This window comes from Paramisgurnus dabryanus, chromosome 15 (assembly GCF_030506205.2).
Source record: "Paramisgurnus dabryanus chromosome 15, PD_genome_1.1, whole genome shotgun sequence".
Classification (NCBI taxonomy): Eukaryota; Metazoa; Chordata; class Actinopteri; order Cypriniformes; family Cobitidae; genus Paramisgurnus; species Paramisgurnus dabryanus.
The window spans coordinates 8971454-8989830 of NC_133351.1; the positions used below are offsets into that span (position 1 = coordinate 8971454).

General features: G+C 37.8%; 1 protein-coding gene across 1 annotated transcript in view; it reads left to right on the forward strand.

Moving 5' to 3' along the window:
• Positions 1-18377, forward strand: part of abca12 (ATP-binding cassette, sub-family A (ABC1), member 12) — a 101906-nt gene that overhangs the window by 78578 nt on the left and 4951 nt on the right. Inside the window, exons 64-73 of the mRNA XM_065252099.2 lie at positions 107-194; positions 327-432; positions 1547-1601; positions 4095-4272; positions 6151-6266; positions 7110-7269; positions 7450-7703; positions 9777-9981; positions 10545-10654; positions 10769-10919. Of these exons, the coding sequence (XP_065108171.1) occupies positions 107-194; positions 327-432; positions 1547-1601; positions 4095-4272; positions 6151-6266; positions 7110-7269; positions 7450-7703; positions 9777-9981; positions 10545-10654; positions 10769-10919 (1423 nt within the window). The remainder of the gene's footprint in view (positions 1-106; positions 195-326; positions 433-1546; positions 1602-4094; positions 4273-6150; positions 6267-7109; positions 7270-7449; positions 7704-9776; positions 9982-10544; positions 10655-10768; positions 10920-18377) is intronic.

Here is an 18377-nt window from a genome sequence, read left to right on the forward strand (position 1 = left end):
TTTATAGAAACTTAAATCTATAGTCTTAATATGTATTTTTTTTAAGTCTAGTTAGAAAACAGTATATTATAAGATACCTCGCTAACGCAAGATGTGTTTGTTTCAGATATGGGGGCTGGGACTTCGGAAGCCCACTCCCTGTTGATCTCAAGATGGATATGGTAGACGTACCAAAGAACAGAACTCTTGCAAAGGTAATTTGTTACATTTTCATCCATTGACAAGGTGCCTCATTATCCCAATGTCACAGTTTACGTAAACACATACCCCTACAATGACATGGTGAAAATAAGAAGGAATTTTTTATCAATGTTTGTGTTAAACAGGTTTGGTATAATTCAGAAGGCCATCACACCGCGCCTGCTTACATCAACAGCCTGAATAACTTTCTTCTGAGATCCAGTCTGCCACCTGAAAAACGACAAAAATACGGTCAGTCACGTATCTTTCTCATATGGCTTCTGGCTTTCTGTCTCTTTCCCCTGTAAAAGCTTATTTTTAAAATTGCATATATCTAATACGGTCATGTCCATGTTATCAGTTTGCTAGCCGGTAAAGGCCTCAAACTAAATCTTTATCTTTTAACAATTTGAGGCCATAAACCTTTCAAACATTGAGAATATTCAAAAAATTTGGGTCAGCATTTTTGAAGCATAGTAAACTCATCAAACTATGGGATAACTTAAATGTTACTTTGAAAGTTACGCAATTATATTTAATGTAGTCTCCACATAGCCTTAAACTTGCAGAAATTTTCTTCATGGGGCTCTTATGGCTCATTTACATTCATTATTCTTTGAAAGTAATGCATTTCAAAACAGTTCATTTATTAGTTTTGTAATAATAGAAACTAATTTGCTGGCACAATTATATATTTATATACGTTACATATTAACATACGCTTTAAATCAAATGGTTTGTAAGGTCAAGAGAAGCATTTCACCTGAAACCTGAATGGTAGTGTAATTCATCCTCTCATGCACTCAACTCACATTTAAATATAATTTGTTCCCATGTGGACTAATAATAGGTGCACCCCGACCTCCTTTAGATTAACACATAGGATTTGCACGAGTGCTTTTCAATTTTACGTGCGACATGCATCTGTGGGCGGTTATAAGACATCCATTTGAAGCTGAAGCTATTAATACAAAGTACAACAAAAATGCAGTACCTGTACTTTTAGACAGGGGGCAGTGTTTCTATTCCATAATCCACTTTGATGCACACTGGTCCGAATGCTTATTAGAGATTCTGGGAATGAAATGAAGGGACGAAGCTGGACAGAAGCCCCGGTCTTATTTCAGCGCTGCCAGGCAAGCCCAGTGTCTGAGATTCACTGCCTCCAAGCAAGATTAATACAATCCCAACAGTCAATAATGGAAAGAAGGGGCGCAGTCATTCACATGTAGCTCAATCCTTGAAAAAAAAGAGCGTAAATTCAGCAAAGCTTCATGGGAAGAGCAGATTGTTTCATAAAAAATGACGGATTGGGAATGTGGATATGTCCAAGTGTGCTAAAATACTTTTTTTTCTGTCTCTACAGCTATCTCAGTATCCAGCCACCCATACCCTGGCCAAGTTCAAAGCGAAGATGTCATGTAAGAACACACACACACGCACCCACCCACATGCCCTTGTGTCTGCCAGCTAGAGTTGATGAAGTACTCTGTGGGACCAAATACAGACTGAGCATATTAGTTGGGCCAGTACCAAATCATAGGCCCAGTGGTGGGGAAAAGAAAGCAATCAGCCAAATGATGAGCTTTAGATAAGATATGCAAACATTGCTCTGACATTTTCATTCTAGTAGAGCACTTGAACTAATGTAATTTGACTCTTGTATTTACTCCTCTTTGATTTTCCCCCAGCTTGGCTTATTGATTACTAACCCAATATAATGGGTGTTTACTCTCAAGGTGGTTAGAGGTTAACTAATTCAACAAAAACATGGTTTTATTTAGAGCGCTGCTGGGAATTACAACCGCGCCAAAATATGAAATAGCGAAATATGAGTAATATGGGTGATGAGAACGACTATTGAAGGATCTAAGGATCTAAGTTTCTTAAGACAGTATTTATTAGTGAAGTATTTAAGTGAAGTTTAATAGCTGGTTGAAAATATGTAATTTTATTGTGACGTTAGTAAGTGATTTTAGCGATATCTAATGTCTTTTTGCATTCAAATAGATATGACTTGGTCTTGCATGGCTAAAATAGCTGCCCGGAGGCATTGCAGATTTGACCGCTGACTTTCCTTAAAACGTCCATAACACACGTTGTTACTGCGTATCTGATCTTCATCTAGAGTACCTATAGAGTAGTATTACATCCTTCATATCTCTGAAGAGTCTTTAGCTTTATCAGATTTGTAAAATACATATTAGCTTTCCGATTCTTCCCGATAATGTACGAAAAAATTCGGAAGTAGGAGTTACTAGCTGCGGGAGGAGCGAGTCTGAGTCAACACTTTATACAACACTAACTGGATAACTTATTATTCACTACATGTGAAAGCTATTTCTAAAGCTATTTCATGCATTCTTGACTTATTAACACTGTTTAAGAGTTGTATTCCTCATGCTTAACATAGGCTAATCAGTTGAACGTATGACAGAGTATTTCTGTGCCGAATGCACTTCGCCAGGGTTCGTACAAGTTTTTTTGGAACATTAAAAAGATTCATACGTGACAGTCTTGCTCTATTTATTTTATGGGCAAGTTCAGTGCAGGAAGTCAGATGGAAGTCCTTATATGGGCACTTTTTGCAGCTTTCCAAAGAACCCTGCATTATTGAAACAATGGATGTAGTTTGTTTATCCAGGGTCGCAGCGGAGATGTGTGTGTTTGTTTGTTTAACGCTGGATTTTGTTGAAATGGTGCAGTCCTAAACGGGTCATGAGTCACAGATGGTACGTAAAAATGCATCAAAGGTCTTTGTTTTGTTGGGAAACGGTGCATAAAGGCATATAATGTAAATGACACAAACATTTAGTAAATCATAAGTTATCCAGAGATTGTGGGATAATGTTTTGTGTGTGTTGCTTGCTTTGACTTACTCCGCATGGGGTACATTTCGAGGGGGATGGTTTATTCAGAAACAATCGGTAAATCTAATCTGTCTTTTATAAATCTGATAAAACTAAAGACTCTTTGGATATATGAAGGACTTAATACTACTCTATAGGTACTCAAGATGAAGGGGGCTTGTAATAATCAGCAGGAAATGAATGATACTTAATATTAAAATATAATATCAAAAAGCAAGTCAGATCATTCGGTAACCATATTTATAACACCTAACTGGGTAATAGCTGTTATCTATTTCAGTTTGTAAATCTCCTAAATCTCCCAAATTGCCAGTCAACATTTCGACACTAGTATGTACAAAATTCCAAAATAATCTAAAGAAAAAAGATAAAAAAGTGAGTTTAAGTTAGTGTCTTATCCCTTGATTATCCCTGATGGTTTATTTGGGGTGAAGCATGAACAACTCAGTCCTTCTTATTGAAGCCCAAGTGATCCTCAAGTCTGCATTGTAGTTTAGGTGATGTATTATTGGTGGCACAGTTCATGGTAGGAGTGATCGGAAAAGGAGAGGCAGTATTAAAAGCTGATGCTCAGCGGGTGACCACCAAAAGATAACACGCTCCTGCTGAGACGATCCCTGCCTCTGTCTCACACATTTCTCAAAGATAGAGAGATCTAAATTCTCATGACTTTCATCTTTCTCTCCCCACTGTGCACCATGTCCTGTGCTGATGTATATGTATTGGGCTTGACTGAAGAACATTGTTGAGCACACGTGAAACACTATGGGAACTATAAAGCATTTGTATTGTAAGGTTGAGATGGGTAAGACATGGAGTGTATTCAGGATAGAATAATGTGGTATCATGCCACACTCTTAAAAATAAAGGTACTTCATGATGCCATTGGGTAAATGGTTTCATAAAGAACATTTGACTGAATGGTTCTTAAAGGGAACCAAAAATGTTAAGAGTGTACCCTTCTTCTTTGGTAATAGTAGATAGTATGCAAAAACAAAGTTTCCTATCAAAGTAATCTATTACCTGATATTTTGTGTACTCAAGGGTGGGAAGTCTGGTTAGCATCCTGGTCGCGCTCTGTGTCCTCACCGGCTACTCCATCATGACTGCCAGCTTTGTCATCTATGAGGTTCAGGAACATCACTCCGGTTCCAAGAGACTCCAGCAGATCTCGGGCATCAGCGAGCCTTTTTACTGGATCCTCAACTTCTTCTATGATATGGTAATTCATTTGATAGATTTATACTTTTTGGGTGAATGCTATAAGCATAAGCAGTGGCACACAAATGTTGCTTCGAAGTATATGATTTTATTTGGATTAACCTATACAAACTCCAAGGTGGCGTGCACACCAAAGCGTTTACACTGGTGGGCAGCGTATGTTTTCAATTGTTTCCAATGAAGCGACACGCTTTTCAAAAAAGCTGTCGGGTTTTGTCCGCCCTGAATGCTTAGAGCACAGAAAATTGGGTGAATTTGGGTGAAAAGCTCAGCTCATCAATGTGACTTCTCACTCGGACGTACAATCACAATGGAGGAGGGTGGGACAAATATCACAACAACCAACCGGTGCATCATTCAACGACTGATAAACAAAGCAGAAGTATCATAGCACCCAAAGTGCTAAGTTAATAAAAGCCGGCAAGAGCCTACAGTCGAGACCCGATCGGGTTTGGGTCTAAAAGTTTCACGTGTGCCTCAGATACAGGTCTGTCTAATTTTCTTGTGTTTGTCTCGGGTCGGTTCTTTAAAAAAAAAAAAAAAACGTATTTATGCACGTCAGGTTCGGGTATAAAGTGATTCGGGTCATTTCGGATCGCGTACATTCCTTTGAAACTGAGAAAAACTCTAGTGCACACCAAAGCTTTTAAACACGGCTAAAAATGCCTGGCAGACGCCAACTGTCAGCCTTTTTCAGCCGAATGCCAGCTTTTTTCAGCTGAGAGCTTTGCTGTATTGCTGTGATATTTCTGTTTTGTTTATCAGTTGTTGAACGATGCGCCAGTTGGTTGTTGTGATGTTTAACCCGCCCCTTCTCCCTGTGAGTAGACGGTAGTGTGAGAACTGACATTGACGAGCTGAGCTTTTCACCCAAAGTTGAATATATTAAAAGTTTTGGTGTCTATGCCCCCCACATTCAGTGCTGAGAGCCGTCTTTGGGGGCGTACACACCAAAACTTTTAATCGTGGCTGAAAACACCTGGAGGATGCCGAATCCCAGCAATTTTTTCAGCTAAGTGCCAGCTTTCTTCAGCCAAGTGCTTTGGCAGCTGTGATACTTGAGCTGTGAGCCGGTTGGTTGTGATACTTGTACCGCCTCTCCTCCACTGTGATTGGACGGGCGTGTGAGAACAGACATTGACGACTGCAGCTTTTCACCCAAAGTTGAATCTCTTTCAACTCTCGAGCGCCGGGTTTCAGCGCAGAAAAAAACGCTAGCTGCTGGCCTATTTGAAAATGGCAGAGCTTCCATTGAAAACAATTGAAAACATGCGCCGGCCACGGGTGTAAAAGCGTTGGTGTGCACGCCCACTTTCTTAAGAAGATATATATTTTGAAACAGCAGCTTGCCGACGATTCCTAAAATTTGCCAATGTAGACTTCCTATATGTATAATCATAAATACTGTATACATTTCTAATTATTATCTAGTCCATGTTAAATCTGCTATTTATTGTGTTTTCAGTTTGTCACACCATAAAAACATGTGTTATTTAACATCCAGACAAATTTGAATGACGGATATAGGAAAAATAGGCAGGATTCACTGCTCTCAAACAGTTGGGTCGTGTCTGCTTACTTACCACTGAATACCACTACAACCTCAATGGATGCTTGCGATTGTTTTAGGGGCGGGGCCATGCTCTGTGGCTTCGTTGCATCATCAAGCCTCCCTTTTAACCCCGCCCAAATATTCCTGGAAAACTGTTTAACGGTGTAACTCCACAGTTTAGTACTACATAGTTCACAGTCTTTTTTAACGTGTTTCAGAAATACATTTCTAACATTTATCACGTGTTTGGAAACAATAATCGTACTTTATTAAACATTACTGTATAAAAGCATTTATATTAACAAGGTCTTCTCTCTTTAATTCTAGACTCTGTACATGGTTCCTGTGCTCCTCTCAGTGGTTATGGTGGCAGCGTTTCAGCTCTCCGCCTTCACAGACAGAAACAACCTCGGCGCAGTCACTCTTCTGCTGGTGCTATTTGGGTCAGCATACATTACAGTTCCTTTTACACCAAAGGTTTTCCTGTCCTTTGACAGACATCTCATTAGGACCTCTAAATACTGACATTTCCTTAAGTCGCATAGGGTTTTATGAATGTATTATTCGGCAAACGCAACATTGTTCTTACAACAGAGCACATTTCCACAAACTCTGCCCTTTACAGGTGAATAAAAAGCCTCTCTGCTACAGAGAGAGACCTGCTTGGAGTTTTCCTGGAAGGCCTGGGCTCAGAAGAAATGATTTTGCACGCATTGTCACCCGGTTAATTGCATCATGGAGAGCAGCAGGTGTAGCCGCAGCCAGGCTTCTTGAGGCTTCACAGCTCTTGGTCTTCTTTGGAGGGCCCTTCTTAGTGTGAAGTCAGCAGTGCGGTTCTGCTTGTGAGCGTGTCGGCTTTCAGGCCATAAATAACCACACATCACAGCGATACACTCGTTTTATTCTCATCCTCACTTAATTGCTTTTGTTTAGCATCCTACAAAGCACCGCACGCTTTACACAACAATACACGCATGCGGGCCGACAAACACACACAAAACACACACTACCTTCTCCGCATCCTCTTCCTTGACCCGTTCACCCCAATCACCAAGAGTAATGAATAAAAAAGCAGATCATTCGGCACGGCTGGAGTGAAGAGACAAAGCTTCACAAAGAGGAAATAGATGAACTCATTTATCTTCCGGGCCCTTAGCTCAACTGGAATATATTTTTGTCTCATCTGACTTTTTTTGTATGCTGTAGCCGTGGTATTGTTGTTTCTTCTATTGTGGTTTGAATTCTTCTCTCCTGCTCACCACATCGATTTTGTGATTTCTTTGCAGCTTTGCCTCCTTCCCTTGGATGTACCTGATGTCTGCCGTATTCAAGGATGCAGAGATGGCCTTCATCGGCTATGTTTGCATCAATCTCTTCATCAGTGTCAACACCATCATCTCTACTTCCATTATTTACTTTCTCGGTCAGCTCAACCCTAATGATCTGGTAAGCGAGTGAGAAGAGCTTTTGTATTGGGAAAACTAATAGAATTCCAATAAAATGCACATATGAGTGCGATTGGGAGATATATTAATATTTATTAAACTAATAAAATCTATAAAAATATGGATCTGATAGATGATCTCAGTATGTCCTCTAAAACCATCTACCATCTGTCTTTTTCAGGGTGTCCAGAATGTGTACCAAACCATGAGCAACGTGTTTCTAGTCTTCCCTCAGTTCAGCTTTGGGAATGGGCTGATGGAGCTGACACGGCTTGACATGCAGGTCCAGATCCTAAAGGGTTACGGGGTGGACGCCTACAAAGACCCCTTCAGCATGGACGTGCTGGGCTGGATGTTCATCTCCTTGTTCCTGCAAGGTTTCATCTGCTTCACACTCCGCCTCTTGCTTAACAAATCACTAATTCGCAAAGTCAGGTACGGTGTATCTCTGAGGCATTGTAGATTTATATTTGGGATACAAAAGTGGATATATATCAAGTACACCAGCTTTGTTGTTTTAGCAAAGTTTTAATGACCATCCATATTTATTTTTCACTCTCTTTATTAAAGCGATACTCCAGCCAAATATTAAAATGGCCTTCTGATTTACTTACCCTCAAGCAATTGAAGATACATATGTCCATCATCTTTCAGATGGACACATTAGTAGTTGTATGGTAGAAAACAAGGATCAGGGAATAACTTCTGACTTTGAAGCCCAAAAAAAGTGTATCCATCCTTAATAGAAGTAATCCACAAGGCTCCAAAGGGTTAATAAAGGTCTTCTGCGGGTGATCGATGTGATTTTGTAAAAAATATCCATATTTTAAACTTTATAAACTATAATAACTAATTTCCAGTAACAACGCCGTTTTGGAATCACGTGATTTACGAGAGTCACTGCGTAACGTACCCATGACAACCAACACTCACTACGCTAAAACTCTTTTGTGAGTCCAAGTTGGCACCATTACGTGAGCTAGTTATTACATTTTATACAGTTTGAAATTTTGATATTTTCTAATAAAATCACATCGATTACCCGCAGAAGACCTTTATTAACCCCTTGGAGTCGTGTGAATTTCCTATGTAAAGGATGAATGCACTTTTTGGGGTTTAAAGGCGTTCTAAGCGAATCTGCGAGACGTTAGTTTTTGTTGACGTTTGAATTGTTTTCAACAAACTTGGTGCTTTCATGAACGTGCCCAACCCCCACCCCCAAATCCTTTTTGTCGTTTATTGGCTGGAACACTTTGTTTTGTTTTGTGGTGCAAGGTTTGGCCACTGTGTTGTTATTGCCGTTTGTGAAGCCTGGGCTGTCTACAGAGATCGCGTTTTTTAAAAAGTTTGATCAGCGGACAGGCAGCAAGCAGATAGTGAGGAGATGTTTGCTGTATGTAACAAAAAATGTTTTATGGTCTAAAACGCGTCAATTCGCTTAGAGCGCCTTTAAAGTCAGAAGTTGTTCCCTGATACCTGTTTTCCACCATTATGAAGCTTAGAAGAGCATTGACATTACTAAAATAACTCCAAATGTGTTTGTCTGAAAGATGATGGACATATAAATCTCGGATTGCTTGAGGGTGAGTAAATCATAGGGTAATTTTTGTATTTCCTATTAAAATACAAACAGAAATTACAGGAAATATGTATGCAAAATGTATAATAAGTTTTTAGTTTGATCTCCCTTTAAGGAGAGAGAAGTCCTGAATTCATTAAATCAGAATTAGAAATGTGAGTTTAAATACTTGACACTTAGCTTATAACTTTTTTAATACTACATACAAGTTTTCTGTATTTTCTGGTTGTATTCTAATAAAGAGACAGAGAAATAGTGATATATAGTCATTGTACAATTGAAAAAAAAAACAAATCTAATGGTGGCAGACAGGTTATACTAATATTTTCAGTAATTTAAAGTCACTTTTTAAAGTTAAAATACTGTTAAAAATATTGAGTTTTAAAGGGGGCATGGCATGAAAATGTGACTTTTTTCATGTTTAAGTGCTATAATTGGGTTCCCAGTGGTTCTATCAACCTAGAAAATGTGAAAAAGATCAACCCAGTAACTTAATTTTGGTAAACCTTTCTCTACAAGCATGTGAAAAAATAGGTCATTCAAATTTGGCGCTCCTTATGATGTAATAAGGAGCTCTTATTATAATAATACCGCCCCTTAATCAGCACTATCCAACCACAGCACTGCCATTTAGTGCAGAGAGAGAGAGAAAATAATTCACAGCACAATTGAGTTTCAATTACAACAAACCACCATTATTGTGATCAGTGTTTGAATTTCATCCGCTCATTTGCATTTTAAAGGACACACCCAAAACATTTTTGCACACACCTGAAAAGTGGCAATTTTAACATGTTATAAAAAATATCTATATGGTATTTTGAGCTAAAACTTCACACGTGTGCTTTGGGGACACTAAAAAAATGTATTGTGACATGTCCCCTTTAAACATTTCTTTTAACTGTTGCACATTTATTTGTCCATCACAGGCGGTTAATCTGTCCTAAGAATAATGTTGTTCAGAGCTACAGCCCCAATGATGATGAAGATGTGATAGCCGAACGCCATCGAGTGGAAAGAGGAGCTGCAAGTGCAGATATTCTGCAGCTTAACCAGCTAACTAAAGTCTACCAGCAACTGAAGAAAAGAGTTCCGGCTGTAAAGACTCTGTCTGTGGGAATCCCAGCTGGAGAGGTCTGTGTTGTCTGCAACATTTATTATTGACAGCATTTACATGCAACAGAATATTTGAATAAGTCAACATCAAACTGCATTTGGACTTCTGTAATGCTGCGGATTTCACATTTATTGTGCAAACATTACAACAAATAAACCAATATACAGTTAAAGGGACACTCCACTTTGTTTGAAAATTGTTAATTTTCCAGATCCCCGTAGAGTTAAACATTTGATTCTTAACGTTTTGGAATCCATTCAGCTGATCTCCGGGTCTGGCGGTACCACTTCTAGCATAGCTTAGCACAATCCATAGAATCTGATTAGTCCAAGGTAAAAGCAGAAAAACATGTATGTCCTAATTTATTCAGAATATGCTAATTAGCATGTGTACACCTAATTGCAACATGTAAACATGTTTTTGGAAACATATGTGTATGTAAGTTACAATCACAGTGTTGTTTAAAACACTTAAAATATCTTGTGCATTATTATTCAGTTTTTCATAGAAGATTTATGATTTAGCTGTTAGGAATAATTGATGAACGTGTGAATAAATGGAGGATCAATGTCTTCCTCAGTGCTTTGGATTGCTGGGAGTCAATGGTGCAGGAAAGACCACCACCTTCAAGATGCTGACAGGAGACATTAGCCCTACCGATGGCTCAGCAAAGATCCTTGACATTGACGGGTAACGTTTCTTCCTTAAATACACTTTCACTGTAGTTCTAACCGTGTTTTTGAAGCACTTTTACAAGAAATTTGTGTTGGCTTGCTCATAAATCTCCACGACCTGTGTCTGCAGGAGAATGGTTGACATCATAGACTGCAGGAGGGAGGGGATAAACATTGGTTACTGCCCCCAGGTGGATGCTCTCGATGACCTTCTGACTGGAGAGGAACATCTCTATTTCTACTCCCGCATCAGGGGCATTTCCAAAAGAGAAATTGACCGGGTAAGGCCACATACTGTATGTATCAAAGTCCTTTATTGTCCAGACAAAGGCCACTTTCTTATGAAAGTGACCTACAAAGAAGTGCAAGTTTTCTTTTGCAATAATTACTCAGTGTGGGTTACACAACTGAGCACATGCAACTAATAGTGTTTGGTGATTGGATGGGAGACAACAGAGGAGGGCTTTCTGGAAAATTACAGTAAAACTCTCTCGTTTTGCATTGTGACCCTGGACCACAAACCAGTCATAATTATTTTATTAATAATTATTCAATTGATGTATGGTTTATTAGGATAGGACAATATCGTCCTTCAGATGGGACTTTGAATCGATGTCCTGACTCTCTGTGGTCATTAAAAATCCCAGGATATATTTCGAAAAGAGTGGGGGTGTGCCCCGGCATCCAGGCCAAACTTGCCCATTGGCCTAATAATCGTCCCCTAATAAACCAATTTTTTCAACCCTTAGGAAGTCAGCTGACATTTGCTTAAAGGGATAGTTCACCGAAAAATGAAAATAATGTCATTAATGACTCACCCCAAACTTGTAAGACCTCCGTCCATCTTCAGAACACAGTTTAAGATGTTTTATATTTAGTCTAAGAGCTTGTTGACCCTTCATTGAAAATCTATGTACGGTATACTGTCCATGTCCAGCAAGGTAATAAAAACATCATCAAAGTAGTCCATGTGACATCAGTGGGTCAGTTAGAACGTGCTGAAGCATAGAAAATACATTTTTGTCCAAAAATAAAAAAAATGAGGACTTTATTCAGCATTGTCTTCTCTTCCGTGTCTGTTGTGAAGCGCATGCACGTGACGTGGCTGACGTGTTATCTGGTGCGCCCCAGCAATTTTTTTTTGTGCGCCCGGGCTTCGTTTACAGTCTGAGGGAGACGCACGCTGTAAGTTTAAAAAAAAACTTTGCAAACATGTCTGAGTATAACACGTCATCCTCATCACTGCAGTCACGTGACTTTAGTTTCGCGCATGCACTTCACAAACAACAGACGCGGAAGAGAAGACAATGCTGAATAAAGTCGTAATTTTTGTTATTTTTGTACCAAAATGTATTTTTGATGCTTCAACACATTCTAACTGACCCACTGATGTCACATGTACTACTTTAATTATGTTTTTATTACCTTTCTGGACATGGACAGTATACCGTTACTAGATTTTCAATGGCGGGTCAGAAAGCTGTAGGACTAAACTTAGCCGCTGTACTCTGTTTCACATGTTGTCGACTGATTTTTCTGTGTTTTCTTCTGTTTTTTAATTGTAAAGCTGCTTTGAAACAATTAAACAAAGGGGCTATATAAATATTATTGAATTGAATAAACTTGTCTGAGTAATCAAAATAATCAAATTGGTTGATAATTGGTTGCATTTTTGATGCAACTTCACCTTCGGTTAACTTACAACTTCGGTGGACCAGTTATGTTTTGTTTGTAAATAGCACGCCTGCGGTGATCTACCAACTTTACAAGCATCAAACCAGCATCGATCAAGTAATTCATGCTGATCTAAGCGGCGCTTTTAAGTGGGAAGGGAATAGCCATTTAAACAGATCTCAGGTCAGAGATAGTTCGGTGTTGTCCGAGTACTGCATTTGACAGGAAACGATTGGCTTTGCTCCACATTGATTAATGAGGAAGCTTATTAATCTTGCATTCTCTCAGGACTATTAGGACGAAAGCAGTTCTGTAAAACTTGCCTTTGGCTGCACATATAAAATCTTTATCCGTTTTCCTGAAGGCTAAAACGTAGTGTAAGAAAATGTGTCGTATTAGCAAGCTTTTATAAGAATCAGCCGTGATACTGCGCATACTAAACAGTCGTCTTAAATCGATTGTTATTTGAGCTGTTAGGAAAAGCAAGATCAATTATATTGTAAAAACCAGATGGTTGAGACTCAGAATCTGATTGTGTGCACTTTGTGTTAAGCTGCCGTTAAAATGCATAAACAATTTTATGCTACTGTGGCAAGTTGTTATGTGGCTTGGCAACTATTCAAGGTTAATGAATGTGACTTGGCAGAATTTTGATTATTAGTGTAATTAATTTAACTATTTATTGAAAATGTATGTCTTTTATTATGTTGGTGTTGCTAAAAGCAATTAAGTAATGAGAGTCTGTATATTACATAGTAAAACTGGGCAATTGTGTGCTTTTTAACAGCGACTTTGAATGTAGTTCATCTAATCAGATTTGAGTCAGTCCCATCTGTTTGATACAATACAATTGGCCATGCTGTTCTTAACAGCTCAATTGCTAAAAATATACAGAACTGTTTAGAAGATGAATCTCACCGGCTTATCTCTGTTTACTCTTTATTACATCCTGCACAATATTTTGATCTAGAGCGCTTAGGCTTGAGACGAAAATATCACCTCCATTAGTTTTCTGGGTTGTGACACGCATTTTTGACATTATGAGCACATGCGGTAACACACACATTTCTCACTGTCGTGGGCTTTCCCTCCTCTATTTTGCTGCTGGGTGTCTCTGACGATGCTTTGGGCGTTAGTTAGCCTGCACAGATAACTCACATAATCATTCATCTAGTGACATTTGGAGGAAACCAAGCAAGTCCCAGACCTTTTTACAAAGACAAATGACGAAAATAAATTGTTAAAGAATGAAGGGAGACCCTGTTTGTAGCCAAAAGTCAAAATGAAGATTGTTATCATCAGTAAGTTCGGCGTCCCTTTTAGATTCCTTTAACTCTTTCACCGCCAGCGTTTTTTTTTTAAAAGTTGCCAGCCAGCGCCAGCGTTTTTCATGATTTTCACCAAAGTTGAATGCCTTCCAGAAAATTTTCTTCTTTAAATATATAAACATACAATATACCAAATGAAAGAACAGACCCTCTGCTTTCAAAAAAAAAAAAAAAAAAAACGTTTCATGCTACCTTCAGTGGTTCTTTTGTAATCAGCTTTTGAATATGGGTAGGTTTCTGCAAAAACACCACATTTTGAGCAAAAAGCTGAGATAATTCCATTTTTGTGACGGACTTTTCATAGAGATCCCATTCAGAGCGATCTTTAAAACGGACACGGACATGCAGCCGCTTGCCATAGGGCAATACTTCCGGCTTTAAAAAGTTGCGGAAAGTTGCGGTATTGCGGAAAGACGGAAAATCTCGTCATTGGCGGGGAAGCGTTTTCTCTTAATTGACGAGATATCTCGTCAATGGCGGTGAAAGAGTTAAATATGTTTAAGCAGGGTTTCCCAAACTTGGGTTTGCGAACCCCTGGTGGTTCGCATTGGAATTGCAAGGGGCTCGTAAGTTGATGAAAAAATCAATAACAATTAAATAATAAAATGTTAATAATAAAAAATCTAAATAAAACAAGTACTAACAAAAAATACAAAGATGATTGATGCTGGTTTAATGCTTGTTAAGTTGTTAGATCAACTCAGGTGTGCTTTTCACAAACAAAACATAACTGGTTCACCGAAGTTGTAAGTTAACCGAAGGTGAAGTTGCATACAAAATGCAACCAATTATCAACCAATTTGCGACCAACTACTCTAATGATCACTCAGACAAGTTTATTCAATAAATATCTATTTTAATAAAATTTTATTTATATAGTGCTTTTCACAGTTGTTTAATTGTTTCAAAGCAGCTTTACATAAAAAAACAGGAATAAACACAGAAAAATCGATGGACAACATAAGAAGCAGAGTACAGAGGCTAAGATTAAACCATACCAGCGAGCTTAGTAATAATGTAATGTATAAAAAAGAGTTTAAAGGGGAATTCCGCCTTGAAATGATCCTAGGGTTAATAACAAACGTGTACCGAGTTCGACCGTTCACTGGAGTTTGTTTTCATGTTAGTCTAACGTGACCAGTGTTATTGCTAAACGCAAATTAGCATGTTATGGTAGCCTTCGGGGCATCAGTGCATTAAAAACGAAATCGCTATGTCTATACTACTAATAATGCTCAAAATAACCCCACACTTACACTGTAGCACAATGAGGGTCTCTATATGTAAACCGAAGCATTGAGAACTTTGCAAGTGTACAGGCAGTTTATTAAAAATAAACACTTACCGTTCACGTCTGGATCACATATCCATGCGGGCGCCATCTTGGGAAAACTAAACTCTCGCGTGAAACGTTGTTGCCCGTTGTTGTGGAACAGGTGTTGTGCTTTCACGCGAGAGTTCAGTTTTCCCAAGATGGCGCCCGCATGGATATGTGATCCAGACGTGAACGGTAAGTGTTTGTTTTTAATAAACTGCCTGTACACTTGCAAAGTTCTCAATGCTTCGGTTTACATATAGAGACCCTCATTGTGCTACAGTGTAAGTGTGGGGTTATTTTGAGCATTATTAGTAGTATAGACATAGCGATTTCGTTTTTAATGCACTGATGCCCCGAAGGCTACCATAACATGCTAATTTGCGTTTAGCAGTAACACTGGTCACGTTAGACTAACATGAAAACAAACTCCAGTGAACGGTCGAACTCGGTACACATTTGTTATTAACCCTAGGATCATTTCAAGGCGGAATTCCCCTTTAAAGTGTAGCAAATGTCGGCGGACTCCCTAAGAGTTGGAAAAAAATCTCCTAGGGGAAAAAAGTCCTAGGTAGAAAAAACCCTGCAAGAGAGCCAGACATAGCTGATTCTATAAAGCAGGGTTTCCCATACTGGGGTTTGCGAACGCCTGGTGGTTCGCGTGGGAATTGCAGGGGTCTCATGAGTTGATTAAAAATCGATTATAATTAAATAATAAAATGAAAATAATAATAAAAAAATCTAAATAAAACACTCACTAACAAAAAATAAATTTTATTTGTTTAAACTGCATGTCATGTGTCCTACAATATGTGAGAAAACTGAGAACTTATACAAAATGGACAGATACGTTAAATGTTCCAATAAAAGAAAATGACCAAGTGAAGGTCCAATAACAGGTAATAATAACAATAACTATATAAAATACTACTAATAAAAACTTTAAAACAGATAAAAAAATAAACGTTTTTGAAATTAACATGTAAATGTGCTATTAAACTATTGAAATATTTAAAATATTTAAAAGGGTATTTTAAGTAAATAATTTAGGTTGGGGGTTCGGCTGACAAAAACATTAGTAAACCCCTGTGTTAAGTGTAATTTATAGTTGTGCATACGCTTTACGCCGTAGGTTAAGCATAGGCTGTGTTTAGCTCTGCGTAGCCCGACAGGCACCTTCCCAAATTTTAACAACGCGTCTGCTCTTCGCCGAATGCAAGCGCTGTGATTGGTCCATTAGAACCTCTCCCGTAAGGTAAAAAAATCTGTGTCGCATTTCTTCATAGGTATTTTTCACTTTACTTACAGAAATACTGCCTACTAGCGGCCTGCTTGTGTAATTGCACACAGACGGTATATATGAAAACCGATGAGGCTACGCCATAGGACCTACGCTCAACTATAATGAGCCCTTTACAGTATCAACCCAGACTACTCGCTATACTTTCTTCTGCAAAATACATTTCTCCTGGTACAAATCGCGTTTAGTTTTAATGTGAGTTTATTATAAGTTATGAAGCAGACACATACAGTACATTAATTAAAACCTGCTTGTTTTTAAGTAGGTTTGTGCTGTTTTTTACTTATTTATAGTCGTATGCACCAAACACGCAGCGAAAGCTACTGCGATATTTACTAGGACAAATGCATTTCAGGTCATGCAGAAATTTAGGCAGAGGTACGTAATTTCAATGAGCCTGTATAGCACAGTATACAGTCACTTAAAAAATAGTTCACCAAAACATGAGAACTCAATCTCTTATCGGTTCAAACCGGCATAAATTTCATCTTAGATATTTGAAACTATTCCTTACATTATTTAGTAAAGTTGAGTAAATTGCAACCTTGTTTAAATATGTAGTAAAACTTCTGCTTTAATGATGATGTTACTCTACAATAAAAAACGTCACATAAGGAATCGACTTAACTGTGTATGAACGCCATCAGTCATCTTTTTGCTACCGAATGTCTTTGTGTAAAAGCTGCGGAGACTTTAAAATTGCTTCTGTGGTTTGGCCCATTAATTTGGATTAGTAGAGGATTCAGAGGAAACGGTTGGTAAATTCTAATGTCTTTGGGGAAGCGCACCACGCTGGCCCGAAAGGATGATCTGTACCGTAGGTGCACATAACCCCGTCAGACGGCCCTTTATGGTTTCTCACAGGTTTATGTGAAGCTATTTAAATTCAGGATGTCTCCTTAGAACCTTTGATATATGAATCCAATTAGTTAAATGAAGGCTGAAAGCATGACATACTCTTTGTTTGGGTCAAATGTCAACAGGCATCGAATCAAAACATTATTCAAAGTGACTCATTACGGCTTCAGGACCACACAGTTAATGTGCTGGAACAACTTGTTAAGCCTTTTTGGGCCAATTACTACTTTGTTAATATTAAAAAGCCAGTGAATAGAATTAACAGAATCGTAGATGCAGAACATAAATCAGTAAATGGGTGTAAAAGTATTACCAAGGCAACATCTATTATTAGTAGGGATAGACCGACAAAAATGCATGTGCCGATACCGATATTCTATTACTTATAATAGAGAATTTAAGTAAATATTTTAATATTTTACCTGGTTAACTTAATTTTTTTGTTTTAAACTTTTTATTAGAAGTATTTTACATAGTTATTATTATTACCTTTTATTGGACCTTAATCTGGTTAAAAAAAATGTATTGGTACATAAAACGTATCTGCCCATTTTGCAGGAGTTCTCAGTTTTCACACATATTGTAGTGTTGTGTAAAGGACACATGACATGCAAATTAAACAAATAACATATTTTTTTTTTTTTTAGATTTTTTATTTAATTGTAAGCGATTATTTCTTTCATCAACTCATGAACTCCCTGCAATTCCCACATGAACCACCAATAATTCGCGAACCCCAGTTTGGGAAACCCAGACTTAGTAGAATGACATCTACTGATATCTATAGATATCGATAGTTTTGCTTTTTACTCCTTGTTTCAAAGTATTTTGATGTGAAATCCAAAAAAATTTCTGTTTTTATTGACCACGATTTCCTCTTTATGCGGTTCTAATGGGATTTTGGCAATATTGCGATTATACTTTATATCATGTAAACACAATACTTTGATAAAAAATGTATGGGATTAAGCTCATAATCGCAGAACGCTGCAAAAAAGACGTTCTTTACGTATTTTTGTCTTGTTTTTAGTAAAAATATATGAAAATTCATAAATTAAGATGTTTTTTCTTGATTGAAGTTTAGTTGTTAGACCAAAAATATAAACTAAATTAGTAATTAATTAATAAAATAAATTAGTGCTTAAAACAAGCAAAAAAAAAAAAAAACTGCCAATGAAATAAGAAAAAATTATTGAATTAAGTGTTTATGAAAAAAGTAAACTTCCATTGGCAGATTTTTTTCTTGTTTTAATCACTAATTTAC